Here is a 16,702-nt window from a genome sequence, read left to right as displayed (position 1 = left end):
TCTCAGGCTGCCCTGGATATCCTTTCCCCTTTGCGTCCTATATCTTTCTCACCATCTTTACATGCTCTTCCATAATCGTCTCTAAATGGTCAATGTCTTCTTAAAGACAGGGCTCACATTTTATTCATCTTGTTTCGGGGCACTGAGCACAGTGCCTGATACATGTGCCGATAAATGCATGTGGAATAAGCAAATTTAGGAATTCTTGGGAAGAAAGAAGTTTGCAGCCAAGGATTTCTTGGGGCCAAAGGAAGAGGGATGGAAGCAAGCATGTTATTTTATTAAGAACACAGAGCCCAGAGTTTGAAGTTTTGCCAGTGATGTAGTTATACAGGATATAATGGACTATTAAGGAGGAAGCCTGCCCCTGTCATTCTGGAATGTGAGTACTAGATGTGCACATCTAGCATATTTTCTTTGATTCTGTCACTCATAGTGATTACAAAATAAATGAGTGAATCAGCCAGTGAATTCACTTGAAAGTAATGAGCAGCTCCTGGCTAGTTTAATGTTGCTAGGCATTAAGTTATTATTAGTTTAAAACAGGCATTGGCAAACATTGTCTGTAAAAGGCCAGATAGTAAATGTTTTCAGCTTTGTGGGCCATATGGTCTTTGTTGCAAGTATTCAACTTCGCTGTTATAGTGTGAAAGCAGCCATAGAAAATATGTAAACAGATGAGTATGGCTGTTTTTTTCTTTTTAAGTAGGCTTCACGCTCAATGTGGAGCTCGAACTCACTACCCCAAGATCAAGAGTGCCATGCTCCACTGACTGAGCCAGCCAGGCGCCCCTAGTATGACTGTTTTTTAATAAAATTTTATTTATGGTCACTGAAATTTAACTTTGATATAATTTTCATGTGTCACAACATACTCTTCTTTTGACTTTTTCCCTCAGCTATTAAAGAAGGTACAAACCATTCTTAGTTCAAGGTCTCAAAGAAAACTTGTTGACCCCTGGCTGCAATGAACCTTAACTCCAGGTACAAAGGAGGTAGAATCCAGTGCTGTTCTTTTACTAAATAAATCTTTCAGTTCTCTTGATTTGCCACTAGATGGTGTTCCCTTGTAGGTGTGTGGCCCAGAGAGCTGGTCTTTCCAATAGCAAGAATGATTGGAGTTTTTCCGTAGAGTATGGTAAATGAGCCACTGCCATGTTAATGCGGGCATACAAACTGTCCCAGTGTTTCAAAACCATTCCTTTGGGTTTCATTTATGTCTCCACCTTCACACTTACTTGTACATATTCCCTCTATTGCAGCATATCCAACTGAAGGGAACGCAACCACTCTCAAGGTTTCTGAGATTATTTGCTCAAGGGCTCAGGAGGAAAATAATGTGAATACAGGCTATGGCTAAAGATCTGGGGGTTGCAACCTGGAATCTGGGAACAGCTGCTACCCAAGATACAGGTTAATAAGTGGAACTTATATTCAGAGGATACTTGAAGCCCAAGTGTTGATACACTTAAAACTCCAAAATAGCCCCCATTCTTGGCCTCTTCATGTCACCTTCTTCTACCCTTAAGGTGCATGACAGGACCTGACATTACCCTGGCCCCACACCTTCTGCAGGTTTCCTCACACCTTTTTAGGGTGTGGGAATACTTGATAGCCATAGTGATAATCTTGGCACGTATGTGTGGCCTGAGGTGCAAGGGAAGTTCAGCTGAAATAGAGGTAAATAGAACCATAGTGGTTATTCCTGTCATCCTCTTGTCTGAAATCTCCCAGCTCAGATCTCTCTCCCAGACTAGGAGTCCTCTGGCTTGAGCTGTCTCATTTTTCTCCCTTTGTAACCACCCTTCTTTATCCAGACACACAAAAGAAAGAGACTGGATGGCTATGAAAATCATTAACAATGGAAAGATCTTCCATCTTCTTGGAGCAGAAAAGGGCTCGACAGAAACATGACTTTCAAGGTCTGTGAAGCTCAAGTCTGTCACGTGGTTATGTCTACTCTGGCTCCGAGTTTGATCTCTCGGGAAACATAAAATAAATCTGTTTTTTCCATACCTCAATATATGACATTGAAGAAAACTCTTACGTTCTTTCTGAATCTTTTCTGCTAAGCATCTCCAGTAGGGCAATAAGAAATCCTTCTAAAACTCTAGATGGGTTTTTCCTGATAATGAAGACCAGCAGTTCTCATGAAGGCAGTCCTACCACTTAGGGGGCATTTTAGAAATATGTGTGTGTGGGGGGGGGAAACTTTTGGTTGTGCAGTGCTACTGGCCTATTGTGCACAGGACTGGGGTCACAAAGAAAGGTTTGGATCCCAGTGGGGAAAAAAAAACTGGAGGGGGGCAGGTGAGCGAAAATTTTTATATAGGATTTAGGTTGATGGGCAGTGCAACAGGGCCACGTGCCCCCTTCCGTGTCACCAGCCTAATAACTAGAGCCAACATCCCCTAGCTCACTGATCCTGGCCAGAAATGCAGGATATCCTCCGAAGCAAGAACAGCCTTATGCATTGAAGATTCTTTGCCTGGCCCCTCACAATCTCAAATATACAGATGTACATTTTAGGCAGGTGAAACTTTGTTTATAATTATCAGAGTCTAGAATTCTGTTTTATATGTAACCATAGAGTCTTTTTAATATATGCTAAATCTTCCAGGAATGCAGCCTCTTGTTAACTGAAGGATTGTGTTTGCTTTCATTCAGAACTTGACTAATAGTCATTCACCGTTTCAGAAAAATCATGTCACAGACAACAGTGCCCTGTGTGGTATTTGTGTCTCCAAAATCAATCTACATTTTTAGCTGTCACTATCACAGCGATTCTGCATGGAGGCGCAAACATCTGACTACTTTATCATGTTTTCTACTGCAGTTGTGCCCAGTATACATAGTGAGTTCATTGATATATTTAATTTACCATGAATATATATTTTTTTATTATAAGCAAACTTTCATTTTATTTCTCCCTTATTAGGTTAGGGAAATATTTTAGTCCATTCAGGCTACAATAACAAAATACCACAGACTGGGTAGCTTATAAACAACAGAAATTTATTTCTTACAGTTCTGGAAGCTGGAAGTCTGAGACCAGGGCACCAGCACGGTTGGGTGAAGACTATCTTCCAGGTCGTTTGTAGTCCTCACATAACAGAAGGGCCTAGGGACCTCTCTGGAGCTTCTTATTCATGAGGGCTCCACGTTCATGATTTAAGCACCTCCTAAAGGCCCCACCTACTAAGACCATTACCTTAGAGGGTGAGGACTTCCAACATTTTGCAATTTGGGATGGGGGTGTAGGGGAGTGAGATACACAAACATTCAGACTACAGGATTAATAATTTATATTTTTTAGGTATAAGAGCTAGTAAACTATATTATGTATGCCATTTCATTTCAGAGTAGCAAAAGGGATGTTATATTTACTAGAATGTGAAATGATAATATTTTATATGTTTGTTTCCTGTCGTTGCCATAACAAATTACTTGGTGGCTTAAAATAACATAAATTTATTATCTTACGGGGCGCCTGGGTGGCTCAGTTGGTTAAGCGACTGCCTTCGGCTCAGGTCATGATCCTGGAGTCCCTGGATCAAGTCCCGCATCCGGCTCCCTGCTCGGCAGGGAGTCTGCTTCTCCCTCTGACCCTCCTCCCTCTCATGCTCTCTGTCTCTCATTCTCTCTCTCGCAAATAAATAAATAAAATCTTTAAAAAAAAAAAAATTTTTTTTATTATCTTACAAGTTGTGGTCAAAAGTCAGAAATGGGATTCACTGGGTTTAAATCAAGGTGTCATCAGGGCTGTTCTCCTTTTAGAGGTTCTAGGGGGAGAAGCTGTTCCCTTGCCTTTTCCACTTTCTAGAGACCACCTGCATTTCTTGGTTCATGGCCCATCCCTCCATCTTCAAAGCCAGCAGTATAGTATCTTCAAATGTCTGTCTGACTCTGACCTTCTTGCTTTAATTGTTACATCTCCTTCTCTGACTCTGACCCCCTGCCATCCTCTTATAAGGATTCTTATGATTCCATTGGGCCCACCTGGATAATCCAGGATAATCTCCCTCTCTCAAGATCATTAATCACATTTGCAAAGTTCCTTTTGTCATGTAAGGTAACATATTCCTGGGTCTAGGGAGTAGGACCTGGACATCTTTGCGGGGGTCTTTATTCTGTCTGTCACACTTTTTTTTTTTTTTTAAGATTTTATTTATTTGTCAGAGAGAGAGAGAGCACAAAGCAGAGGAAGCTGTAGGCAGAGGAAGCAGGCTTCCTGCTAAGAAAGGAGTCCAATGCGAGACTCGATCCCAGGACCCTGGGATCATGACCTGAGGCGAAGGCAGATACTTAACTGGCTGAGCCTCCCAGGCATCCCTATCACACTTTAATACTTGTTCTGATAAGGTTGAGACTCATAGATATAACTAAAGCATTAGGCTTGACCTTCTGACTTGGGGCAGCTAGATTTCTTTCTTGACCTTGGCTGGGGCTGAACCTGTTCCAGGGCTAGAGTGTCTCGAGAACCACCTAATCCCTCCCAGGCTGAGCCACTGGCTCCTGAGGGAAGACTGGTTGCTGCAAGGCCCTGAGTTGCCAGGCAGTGTGGGTCCAGGTATTCATTTGAAGCTAACCTGGATGGAAGAGCTCCTTTTAATTCTTTTTTTTTTTTTTTTCCATTGGGAGCATGTATTACTCTTTGGGGCACCCAACTTAAATTTTATTTAATTAATTGTTTTTAAAAAATTGTTTTATTTTTATTTTATTTTTTTAAATTGAAGTAGCATTGACATGCAATGTTATATTAGTTTTAGGCGTACAACGAAGTGATTTGACAACTCTATACGTTATGCTATGCTCACAAGTGTACTTACCATCAGTCACCATACAGAGCTATTACAATACCATTGACTATATTCCCTGTGCTGTACCTTTCATCCCTTTGACTTATTCATTCCATAACTGGAATCCTATATCTCCCCATCCCCTTTTGCCCATCCCCCGACCCCTCTCCCCTCTGGCAGCCACCAGTGTGTTCTCTGTATTTGTGGGTCTGTTTCAGCTTTGTTTGGTTGTTTTGTTTTTTAGATTCCATAGTAGGTGAAATCATATGGTATTTGCCTTTTCAACTTTAATAACAGCTGTCTGGCAATTAAGAAGAGTGGCATTTAGGGGCACCTGGCTGGCTCAGTAGGTAGAACATGTGACTCTTGATCTTGGGGTCGTGAATTCAAGCCCCACATTGGGTGTAGAGTTTACTTAAAAAAAAAAAAAAGAAAAGAAAAGTGACATTTAGGTCAATGGACATTTTAGAATTGCCCCTCCAATGTCCCCATTCCTGAGAAAGAAGAAAGACAGAGCATGTTGGTATTTTCCTGGCAGCAGACACATGTTTAAGGGAGATTTGATAAAAAGATAGAAATGAGGGTTTTCATTTTCAAAGCCTGCCTCCTCTCCATAATACAGCCTGCATCCAGCACACCTGCATCATCAGGGAGCTCCCAGACCTCTATGCCCTGGGTGGGGATGCTGTGGGAACCCCAGGTAGTACTGCAGAAGAGGGATGCCCCTTGCAGTCTAAATAATCCTGTTATGTATATACCAAGGGGGTCAGTTTGGCATCTGCTGTATTCTGCAAACAGTCTGCCTTTGGGGGAGGAGGGAGGAGGGACAAGGGGCCCATCACACTTGAGAAAGTATAAGCCTGACAGCTGAAGGTTCCCAGAGCAGCAAGCATCACCTCTTCTCTTGGACAATTTCAGCTGTCTGCTTTGGATTGACAGAGGCATCTGGCTGCTAAAAATATCCTACTGAGGAAGTGCTCCCTATTCCAACTAAAGCTGAGCACAACTGCCATCCAGGACTGAGCTTCTTCTTGCAAAGGAACTTTTCAAAGTTTTCAGGCCCAATTCGAGAGGCACACCAGCCCATGGTCATTTCTGCCTTGTCAGCTTTGCTGGGTGATGAATAAGACCCTTGTCAGATCACTGTCTTCTCGTCTGCCCCATTCCCACCTCCAGGAAACGTGATAGAGGGGGAGGTGAGGGCCCAGTGGCTGAGAGGGGGTAGGGAAAGGGGAGGGGCTTGTCCATTTATAGGCTTGCTCTTTGGGATGCTGAAGGTGCTGAAATAGCAAGGACAAGGGACGTGGCTCAGTGTGAAATATCCACCGAGCTGCCTGAAGGACTCTGAGATGACAGTAGGGAGAATGGAGAACGTGGAGGTCTTCACTTCTGAGGGCAAGGGCAGGGGTCTGAAGGCCACTAAGGAGTTCTGGGCTTCGGATGTCATTTTTGCCGAGCGGGCTTATTCTGCAGTGGTTTTTGACAGGTATGGAATGTGGGGTGTTGCTGCCTTTTCTCTGTTGGTGTGGCTCTAAAATCTTTTGCTCTCAAAATCATCAGGGAAAGGGATAGAATCCTTGTGATCATTTTTAACAAAATGGCACTTCTGACAGCTGCTTTCTGGCATCACTTTTTCTGGAAAGAGTCATTGCTAGTGTGATTTGTTCTGGTCCCTAGGAGGGTTGTAAAGGTGAGCAAAGGCTTTGGGGCATTTTCTCACAGTACTGTTGAACTTGGCTGAGTGGGTGTGCTGTGTGTGGGGAGGGCAGTGGGAAGGGGAATGGAAAGGTGGGTGTGGTGCTATAGGAAACAATTTCTTACAGAAGCCTCCATGTTTTTAGCTTCTTGAGTATAATCAATATTTTAGAGCAGAAAGTATTTGCAGAGACTTTAAAAAAGCAATTGTAAATACACAAGTAACACTGGAATCCATTTACATTTGAAAAATTAGAATATCACCAATGAAGCTGAAAGCCCTTTTTACCTCTCCCACCCCCAATCCCAATCTTCTCTGTCTTTCCTCAGAGGTAATACCTGTTATGATTTTAATGTGTTTCCTTCTAGAATGTTCTTGTACGATTACATACATATATCTGCATTTATCAGAAATGTATAGCTGTAGGTTTTTTTTTTTTAACAGAAGTGGTATTATACTTTGGATGTCATTCTAGAACTTGCTCTCTTCACTAAACAACATGTTTTTGATATGTATTCTTATGGAAACTGTAAATTTATAAATAATTCTTTTAAATCCTCAAAGATGCGTTTCTTTTACCCACGTGTAGATCTATCCATGTTGATCCATATGCTAGGTGGATTGCCAATTTTGACTGCTGTAGATATTCTACCCTATAAATACATGAAAACTTATTTATCCACTTCCCTATTGAGAGACATTCGGTGGTTTCCAGTTTTTCATGAAAACAAACATTTCTGCAATTAAAATCCTTGACCATGCCCACTTGTACACACGTGTGATTATTCTCCAGGATATATGGCTAGAAGAGGAATTGTGCCATAAAGTGTGCTATTTCTATTTTAATAGGCTCTCCAAAGTGGCTGCATTAAATTTACATCCCCATTTCCCCACAACCATGTCTATACTTGACTACCAAACTTTTAAATTAGTATTAAATCTTTATTTAAAAAAAAAAACCCGGCCAAGTGATTAAATTATAACACTATTCTCCGAGCCCAAAGTTGGGGTGACCTGCCTGACATTGATGTGGTCTGAATCAAGATGGCCTCTGATAATCTAGGCTTTGTGGTTGGCTCACTGTACTCACCATCCTGAGAATGGGCCCTGCTTTTCAGGCCCTTCAGGGAGAAGGCAGTGAATGGAGTATATGGCTGACTGTCACCTGAGGAATATAAGGTGCCTGAGGTGACAGTAATACCACTTCAATGGAAGCTTGTCTTACTTGATTAATTTACTTGTGTATAGCGTCATGGCTGGAGGTGAGTGTAGTTGAGGAGTCACTTGGATTTGGAATTAAGACTAAAAAGCTAGAAAACAGAAACTCTGAACCCTGATCTCGGTGCTGCCACTGAATGGCCACATTGCCTTATATAGAATACCTCCATTGGTGCCTCCAATTCCCTAAAAGCCAATATAGCCAATTAGTATCCCTTTTAAGAGTGTTTGGAGTTGAGTGGGTTTTCCTTTCCATTATAAAAGTAAAACTAAGGAAGAAAAAATATATCTTCACACAAAGATACTAACCCTAAACATTGTTGTGTATTTCCTTCCAGCTTATTTTAAAACAGAGGTTTCATTTATGTTACACAGCTGGGGTCTTATTATAGAAATTATGATGTTTTACATTTAATAATTTAGCTACTTCTTTGTTACTAAGGTCTCTTCATAAACATAGTATTTAATGGCTGTGTGCTCTCCTACCACTTCTTTATGACTGAACATTTAGGATGTTCACATGTTTTTCTTACCATAAATTAAACCATCATTCATTTGAAGTAATAACTACAAAACAACTTTAGTGTACATTTCAGATAACATGCTAACAAAATGTTATATTATTATTACAATAATAAAAATTGGGATGATTGGGGTAAATGATCTTTAAAATGATTGAAAAAAATCTAAAAGAGATACTTTTAAAAAGTGATTTTTTTCCCCAAATTTGTCACTTCAAGGATGAGGGGGCTGCTCTTTGGGTGTACCTGGGATAGCCTGGAGAGGCAGCAAAGGAAACCTTTGCCCATTGTGTCCTCCCATTTTAACCTCCTGGTGGAGACTCAGCCACTGTAGATAAGAAACCCGAGTGGGGAGGTAGGACTGAGTCACTCATAAAAGAGGCGCATTCTAATCCATGTTATTGCAAGCCAGGCTTTCTGCCCTACCCTCCTAACACAAACACGAGGAAAGATTTTATTTTTAGTTGAGTGCTATATTAAATGAAAATTCTTTCCAACAATACATGGCATGTATTGTATATATGAATGTTATGAAGCATAACAATAAATGAATACCCAGGAAACATAACAATAACTGAACACCCATGAAATCATCATCCTGCTTAACTAGAGCATGCCATTATATTGCATCTTCTCTATCTTTCCCTATCCAGTCCCAGGCTCGTCACAAAGGTAACTAGTATCTTGAATTTTATGTTATTATTCCCATACCTTTTGAGTAATAATTTTATCACATGTGTACATATTCCTAAACAATACATAATTTAGTTTTTGTGTTTTATTTTTGATCTTTGAAACAATGGTATAATATTACATATGACTTTATGCTACTTGCTTCTTTGACTCAATTGTTAGTTTTATTATTCATCCATATGGTTTTGTGTAACTAAATTGTCAGTTTGTACCACAGTTTATTTTTCCATTCTTCTGCAGGTGGTTGCAATGGACATTTTTCATTTTATTTCTTGGTAAACAGATACATCAGGTGTGTATCCAGGAGTGGAAATACCCGATCATAATGCATGTGATATTCAGCTTTAAAATATAATGCCGTAGTGTGTAAGACTGACTTGCAAGTTTGCATTGTCTTTGTTAGGATAGACTTAGTTTAGCATTAACAGCAACAATCCAGGCCCTTATAATATAGTCCTTAGTCAGGTTAGGATCTCTTGAATTTTGCTGGTTGGAAAAACAGGTGGTCTCCTTAACGATAAAGGAGCAAGAATAAAGTAGAGACAATCTTTTTAGGGCTGGCAAATATGTAACACTTGGGCTACCACGATCCCTGCTAGGTATAGTTTAATCAATTGGGCAACTCCTTCCTGAACTCCAACTTAGCATAAGGATTTTTTCTATCAGGGTGCTCCAAGCAGCCCTTACTAATCAATCAAAACTGGCATTTCAAAGAACAGCTATTTGCCATCCCTTTTAGGTGTTTGGTTGGGTGCTGGAAAGGGATGAAGGTGAAGTAGGTGGGTAAAGTCAATTTACCAAGAAGCTCTCTTTAATGGACATGGTCTTTTAAAGTGGACGAACCCCCAAGGGTGGTAGATGAACTGTTAAAAGTTGCTCTCGACCCCTCGTGCTCTCTACTCTTAGTGTGCCCAGTTTTTGGGAGGACAGAGAATAGGAGCCTATGATATCTTAGCTTGAATGATCCTGCTTATTTCTACATGAGATTGGACTAATCTGGGAATTCATGATGTTGTCTTGTTCAGATTTTTTAGCTTATTTTAGAAAACGTAGAAATTATAGAAAAACCAAAGTAAGAAAATAAAAATTCTCTGCAATCTTAACATTCAGAGAAAACTACTGTTAATATTCTGGCATATATCCTTATGATTGTTTGTTTTGTTTTGTTTTACTTGAAATATAGTTGGCTCCTTATAATTGTTTTATGCAAATATGATCCATATGAAATATTTTCTTGATCCCAATGATTTTAGGTGGGGTGGTGGTGGTGGGAGAAACACAACATTAAATGTACACCTTGATGGTAAAATGCTTCCCTAAAATTAACATACTGTATTAAAATATGGGGGGCAGTTTATTTTACAATTAAAGGAATATGACACAGTATAGTATTTTATTAATCCTAGGATACATCATGATTTCATGATGTATCCTACAATCTGTGGCTCATGGTTTAATGGGGAGCATTTGTTTGTTTCTTAATGGAAAAAAAATGATATATTTAATTATTGACAGTATCTCAGATTCAATGTAGTTAATGTACACATTTCTTCCTTTCACAAAAGTGGGTTATTGTGTAACTTCTTTACCCTAAAATATGTTATGAGCAACTTTTCAAACCATTATTATCTTCCTAAAGCATTTTTAATGACTATATAGTATTCCTTTTGTTGACTGTTACATATCCGTTTAGCAAGTGCCGTATTTTGGATATCAAGGTTGTTTCCTACTTTTCCTAATAGATCTTTCCATACATCTCTGATTATTTAAGGTAAACTCCTAGAAGTGTACATTTTGGATTCAAAAGTCAGTTTTAAAGCCCTTAATATAGATTTCCAAATCACCCCACCAAAGAGGATTATACCAGTTTTCTCCATGAGCCATATAGCATTTGCCTCCTTATCCCAGCACTGGCCAACACAGAGAGCTAACTTTGACTTTTATATTTTCCAACTTCATCTATAAAAACTTATTTTAGTATTATTTTGTTTTCAGTCTTTGTATTATTAGGGAGGTGAAAGGTTTTTAAAAAATATATTTATTGGTCATCACCTTCCTTCTTTTATGATTTGTCTGTTTTCTATTGATGCCCTCATTTGAAAACTATATGTGTAGCTCATTTGTTTATTACTCCTTAATGTTCAGAACTTCTAAATTGTTTGACTCCTTCTGCATTATTTTGGTTTATTAGCTTTTTTGATTTTACATCTTTTGTAATTCTCAGTTACTTTTATTTTAATTAATCAATCATGTATTTATTTATTAGGTAGGCTCCATGCCCAGTGTGGAGCCCAGTGTGAGGCCTGAACTCACAAACCTGAGATCAAGACCTGAGTTAAAATCAAGAGTTAGATGCTTAACTGACTGAGCCACCCAGGCACCCCTTGTCCTCAGTTACTTTGGACTTTAATTTTTCATGTTTTTTATTTTAAAAACTATTCATTTTTCTATCTTACATATATCTTTTAAGATGATATCCAAGCTTAAGTTTTTTTTTTTTTTTTTTTAGTTTCTTTTTATTTCAGTTACTTATTGTCATTGCATTCTTTCACTTTCCTTTTTATAGCTTCTTTAGTTCATTTTATGTCAAGGGGAATGAGAAGATAAATGGTTTTAGCCTTAAGAGTGACTGAGGCCTTCAGCAAGATTAGATCCTTATCTTTTTTGCTGCTTCATCTTGGAAGGACTCTTCCACTACTCTGAGTAGAATCTCTATCCTTTCCAAACCGTAAAATCAGTCAGTTAACCCTACAGACCAAGGTCCATGGGGCATAATTTATCACACAATGAATAAAATTGTATCACCACCATCACCATCATCATCGTTATCTTCAAACAAAACCCACAACCAAATAAATTCAGGGCCAATCTGACATGGAATCAGATTTGACCAGGGTAGGAATTTGAAGCATGTTTTACAATAATATTGGAGAGCTGCTTCCCCTAATAGCCATCTACAAATAACGTCTGAACTTTTTTTTTTAATTGACAGAAGGGTGAGAACTGAGCACCTTGAGCAGAAGTTACAGAGTCATATTTCTGTTCAAAATGAAGTGTGGAGGGGGTAGTCTAGTTAGAGCTCAAGCCATCTAAGAACTAAGTAGGCCTTGGAAACATTTACCTTTAGAGGTACCACCTTACAATATATAAAATGTAGTGTTTGCTTACCACTTCTGAATGAATTTTTATAACTTAGCTATTGTAATTGTTATTGATTTCCATTTTGCATTTTTTTTTTTGTTTTAAGAAAATTTTGGGACTATTCAAAGGTGTTAGGAGTCCCAAACCTTTTCCTGGGTTACCTACAAGCTTTTAGGCCCTTGACACTGAGCCTCTATTGCCTAATGGGAGATCAGGGCTGCCAGTGCTGTCTGGAGATGGAAACGCTATTTCCAAGGTTGTGTAGTTCCTGATAACAACCTGGCAGAGATGATGTCCATGGGGAGTGGGGCAATAGAGGGGAATTGGGTCGTTTGACCCTGAAGATCCCTTCTGCCGTGAGATTCTATGGGTTGTATGATTTCTTCAGTACATGTGAAGGACTCCAGTGCAGCACCAGAGGGGTGCTGGGCTAATATAGAAATGGAGCTTATTCTAATTATTATTTTATTTTAGCATTAAACACAAGAAATGACATGGAAGTGGTGCTCATGAGCAGTTCTAGGAGCCAAAAATACTATTTGATGGTTCCTTTTTTTAACAATCCTAGACATCGTGAATTTAGAGTGCATCTAGCTTTTGGGTTCATGGATCCTTAGCTAGGGAGAGACCTGTATTTGGAGGATCAAAGTTTATGTGGATGTGCATCCATGTTTTTTACTTCCAGAGAGAAAGTCTATAACTTTCATCACTTTCAAAATCACTTTCAACCCAGAAGAAGGTTGAGACCCATTGAATATATTAAATCCTCTCTTACAGATTGGGAAACAGGCTTAGTGAGATGACAGGCCGTCCCCGGATCATATGCAGACAAGTCATAGGGCAGGACTGAGATTCCTGGGATCTTGCCTAGCCATCACTTTTCACTGCCCCCCCCCCCCCAGGTGGGTCCAGCATTGCCTACTTAATTTCTTCTTTTCTTGTCAGTCCCGTTAATAATATTTAGTTATAATAAAAGAAATGGTACCCATCCATCAATTTCAAAACAATCAGAATCTGGTTCTGGGACCTGAGAAGGGTTAGATCCAGAAACTAATAGGTAAAAAAACAGGAATATACATGTGATTACCCAGGAAGAAAAGTGCTTGTAATAACAAACCAATGTATTTGCTTCCTACCATTGCTGTAACAAATTGCCACAAATTTTAGTGGCTTAAACAACACAAATTTATTACCTTACACTTTTGAAGGTCAGAGATCTAAAATGGGTCTGAAGGGTTATGTTTCCTAGACTTTTCCAGTTTCTACAGGCCGCCTGTGTTCCTGGGCTCTATCTTGAAAGCCAGCAGCATTGCATCCTTTCCCCTTCTAACCCCCTGCCTCCTTCTTAAAAGGACCCTTGTAATTACATTAGACCCACCAGGATGCTTCAGGATTATCTCCCCTTCTCAAGGTCCTTAATCGTAATTACATCTGCAAAGTCCCTTCGGCCACGTAGTATAAAATATTCACAGGCCCTAGGGATTAGGACAGTGACATTTTTGGGGGGCTATCATTCAGCCGATCACAACCAATAAGATGAATTTTCATATTAATCCAACTCATCACAGAAGATGTTAAGAAGGATCAAGGATAGTGGATTTTTACAAAAAATTTCTATAAATAGAAACTGGACTGGATCCTCACTGATTCTGCTGAAAGAGTTGAAAGTGCGCAGGAGATCATGCATATGTGTGTAGGAAAAACCAAATGTAAGAACATAAGAAAAAGTAGAGTACTTTAAAAGAAATTAATGCCAGCCAGGCTTTTTTGAAAATTGGAGAAGTTATGAGCGTCAGATCCACTAGAGAAAGCTGGGCTTTTAGCCGCTATAATTCTATATGGGCCTGTGGGAACACCAGGATTAGCGTGGCATACATTCCAACACACTGTGGCCTTGAATCTGATAACAGCTGCTGGGTGGGTGGGTGGTGAGGGCAACTGGTGCTATAAATGGAAATCATTTAATAAAGGGATTAGGGAAATTCCTGAACAGTTAGTTCAGAAAATGAATGAATCACTGTTTGTTATTCAACTTAACAGTGTTAAACATTTACACTTGATGTTCAGAAAATGAATGAATCGCTGTTTGTTATTCAACTTACAGTCGTTAAACATTTACACTCGATGTTGAGGATAACCATAGCAGATTTAGAAATATGTCTTTATTTTGTTTTATATTTAAGTAAGCTCTACACTCACAACCCTGAGATCAAGAGTCACATGCTCTACCGACTGAGCCAGGCAGGCACCCTTAGAAATATGTCTTTAGTTTGGCACTTTTAGTTGCAGAGGTAAGACACAGTGAAATGTCACATGACCTGTTACGGGCTGTACTGCTAAATTTTATGAAATAATCCTTAAATGCAGAAGTTTGAGAGTAATTGCTTTTTCAATATAAATTAAATCAAATGCCAGGTTGTCCCCACAATGATGTCATCTTCAGTCATGTGCATCTGAAGATGTGTTTTGAGCATGGGAAATGTGGTTCCATCACAGCCCCAGTGTGGGAAATGCAGACAGGTCTGAGTGGGGTGTGTGAACTTCGTCGTGTGAGTTGTGGCAGAGAAAATCTTGAGAATTGCCACTTTAATATAGAAGAGATGTTAAAAATAAATAGGCAATACCTAGATCTGACCTAAGGAAGCAGTATCACCTAACTTCTTATGCTCAGGTGTGTATAGTACAAACATGAATCCAGCAGTGCGCTTATGGGTTGACATAGGCCATTTAAAAACAACATTAAGTAGATGCCATGGGGAAAAGGAAAATGAGTCTCCCAACCCTGGGCGTGTGTCTCCTCTCTGCAAGTCTTCAGTGGCTCCCCTTTGCCTGGAGAGCAAGGACATACTACTGAGAGTAACATTCCAGGTCCCCCCGTGTCTGGTCATTGTTCCAGCATTATTTCCCAGTGTGGTGTATCCTATGATCTTGTCAGATAGCTACTCCTGTCTCCTGTTCATAGCTGCGCCCCCCACATGGACGCCTTGACTCAAGCCAGTGCCTCTACATGGAAGAACTTGACATTGTCTGAGTACAAACTCAGCCCATGTTTAGAGGGTCAGAACAGTGCCTCCTCCCCTCGTAGATGACTGACTTCCCAGATTCCTCGCCTCCCCCACCTCAGTGTCAGTTCGGTCTCCCTCCCTTGAACCCTGCAGCAAGTTACCTGCATTCCTGAATGGCATGCCTTACCTTGCTCATATGTGTTTATGCCTCAGCTCAGCCTGGGGCCTGCTCGAAGGCAAGGTTTGTGTCTTGTTAATCTTTAAGGCCCTCTATTACCAAGTTCAATGCACAGTCCATAGTAGATGCCCAATAAATTCTTGCAAAAGGAAGGTAGAGTGGAAGGAACAAGGAAGGAAGGAGAGAAGGAATTGAAAATATTGTAAAATCGTCTGGGTACTTGAGGGATGGGGTGTTCTTTAAGACCTGCTCCCTTCCCCTCCACTTTTGAGGGAAGAGCCCCTGGCAGGTCGAGAGTTTTTTTAGCAGTCCAGAAAGCCAGAGTTGTTGGTTCAGTCCTTTCTGGCTGTGTTTTTGGAGGGCTTGTCCACGTTGCAGGCACCTTCTCTTTGCATTTATCTGTCCAGTAACTGGTTGTTTCCATACAAGGAGCTGAGCAGCAGCTGCCCGTCCAGCCTCTTGACTCTGACAGATGACATTACCCAGGACAGGACTGCAGAGCAAGGAGTGAGTGGGGACCGGCTGGCCAGGGCAAAGCATGCTCAGGGCTGCAGGCAGAGCTCGAAGGTGGGCTTTGACAGCTTCCTTTGTCCTCTGTGCTGGGCACAGTGGCAGGCAGCAAGAACCCCTATAAGAATAATACCCCTGTGAGGACAGGGATCACTATTCTGTATTGTTGTTGTGAAGGTTTAACAAAGGAGAATTGCTTACAGCATCCCTTTGAAAATTGTAGTGTTGTGAAAATGGGAGTTAATATCCTCGGAGGAAAAATGGGACTTTCCAAAGGTCGCCTGGCTAAGCCTGGCTGGAAGAAGCATCTTTCTCTTGGAACCCAAAAAGTGGTTTTAGGACTTCCTGTCTTCTGGATACTCTCTCTCTCTCTCACTGGGGGAAGTAAGTAGGAGGGGAGGTATTTTTGTCAGAGAATTCCCTGCCCCTCCAGCAGGGATTCTCCTCTAGCGGGGAGGTCTTAGTGGATGCTGGAGGAGAGCAGGAGCTCTGAGATCACCTGGCCTGACCTCTTCATGTGACAGATGGGCAGGTGGACCAGGCTGACAGCTCCTGAGCACTCATCTTGTGCAAGGCTCTTTGAGCTGGCAACTTTACATTTCATTTAATCTTTAAAATCACTCAGAGTGGTGGGATTTTGGAACTTCTTTGTAATTTTCTTCTTGCTTGAATTTCTTAAAATAGTAAGCATGTTTCATTAACAAGTAATATTCATCTGTCTAAAAGATTTCAAGATCTAGGTGTTGTTATTCCCATTTTCACATAGGGAAACAAAGGCTCAGAGAGTTTAGGGTACTTGCTTGAGGTCACACAGCTGATAGCTACTGGAATCAGGAGTTGAACCCAGCTCTGACTGACTCCAGGTCTGACCTTCCATAATACCCATTCTGTCACCAATCAGGGAGATGGAGACCAGAGGGACAGGCTTTTTTTTTTTTTTT

General features: G+C 40.4%; 1 protein-coding gene across 2 annotated transcripts in view; it reads left to right on the top strand.

The window, feature by feature from the left end:
- The first annotated feature begins 6,148 nt into the window (after window positions 1-6,148).
- SMYD1 (SET and MYND domain containing 1) overlaps window positions 6,149-16,702 on the top strand; it is a 36,184-nt gene continuing 25,630 nt past the window's right edge. For both annotated transcript variants that reach the window (XM_021697581.2, XM_021697582.1), the window contains exon 1: window positions 6,149-6,285. In XM_021697581.2, coding sequence (XP_021553256.1) covers window positions 6,149-6,285 — 137 coding nt within the window. The remainder of the gene's footprint in view (window positions 6,286-16,702) is intronic.

The sequence above is a fragment of the Neomonachus schauinslandi genome, chromosome 10 (genome assembly GCF_002201575.2).
Source record: "Neomonachus schauinslandi chromosome 10, ASM220157v2, whole genome shotgun sequence".
In the NCBI taxonomy this organism is placed as follows: Eukaryota; Metazoa; Chordata; class Mammalia; order Carnivora; family Phocidae; genus Neomonachus; species Neomonachus schauinslandi.
Note: the sequence above shows the minus strand (reverse complement) of the source record. Positions and strands in the feature narration are given on the sequence as shown.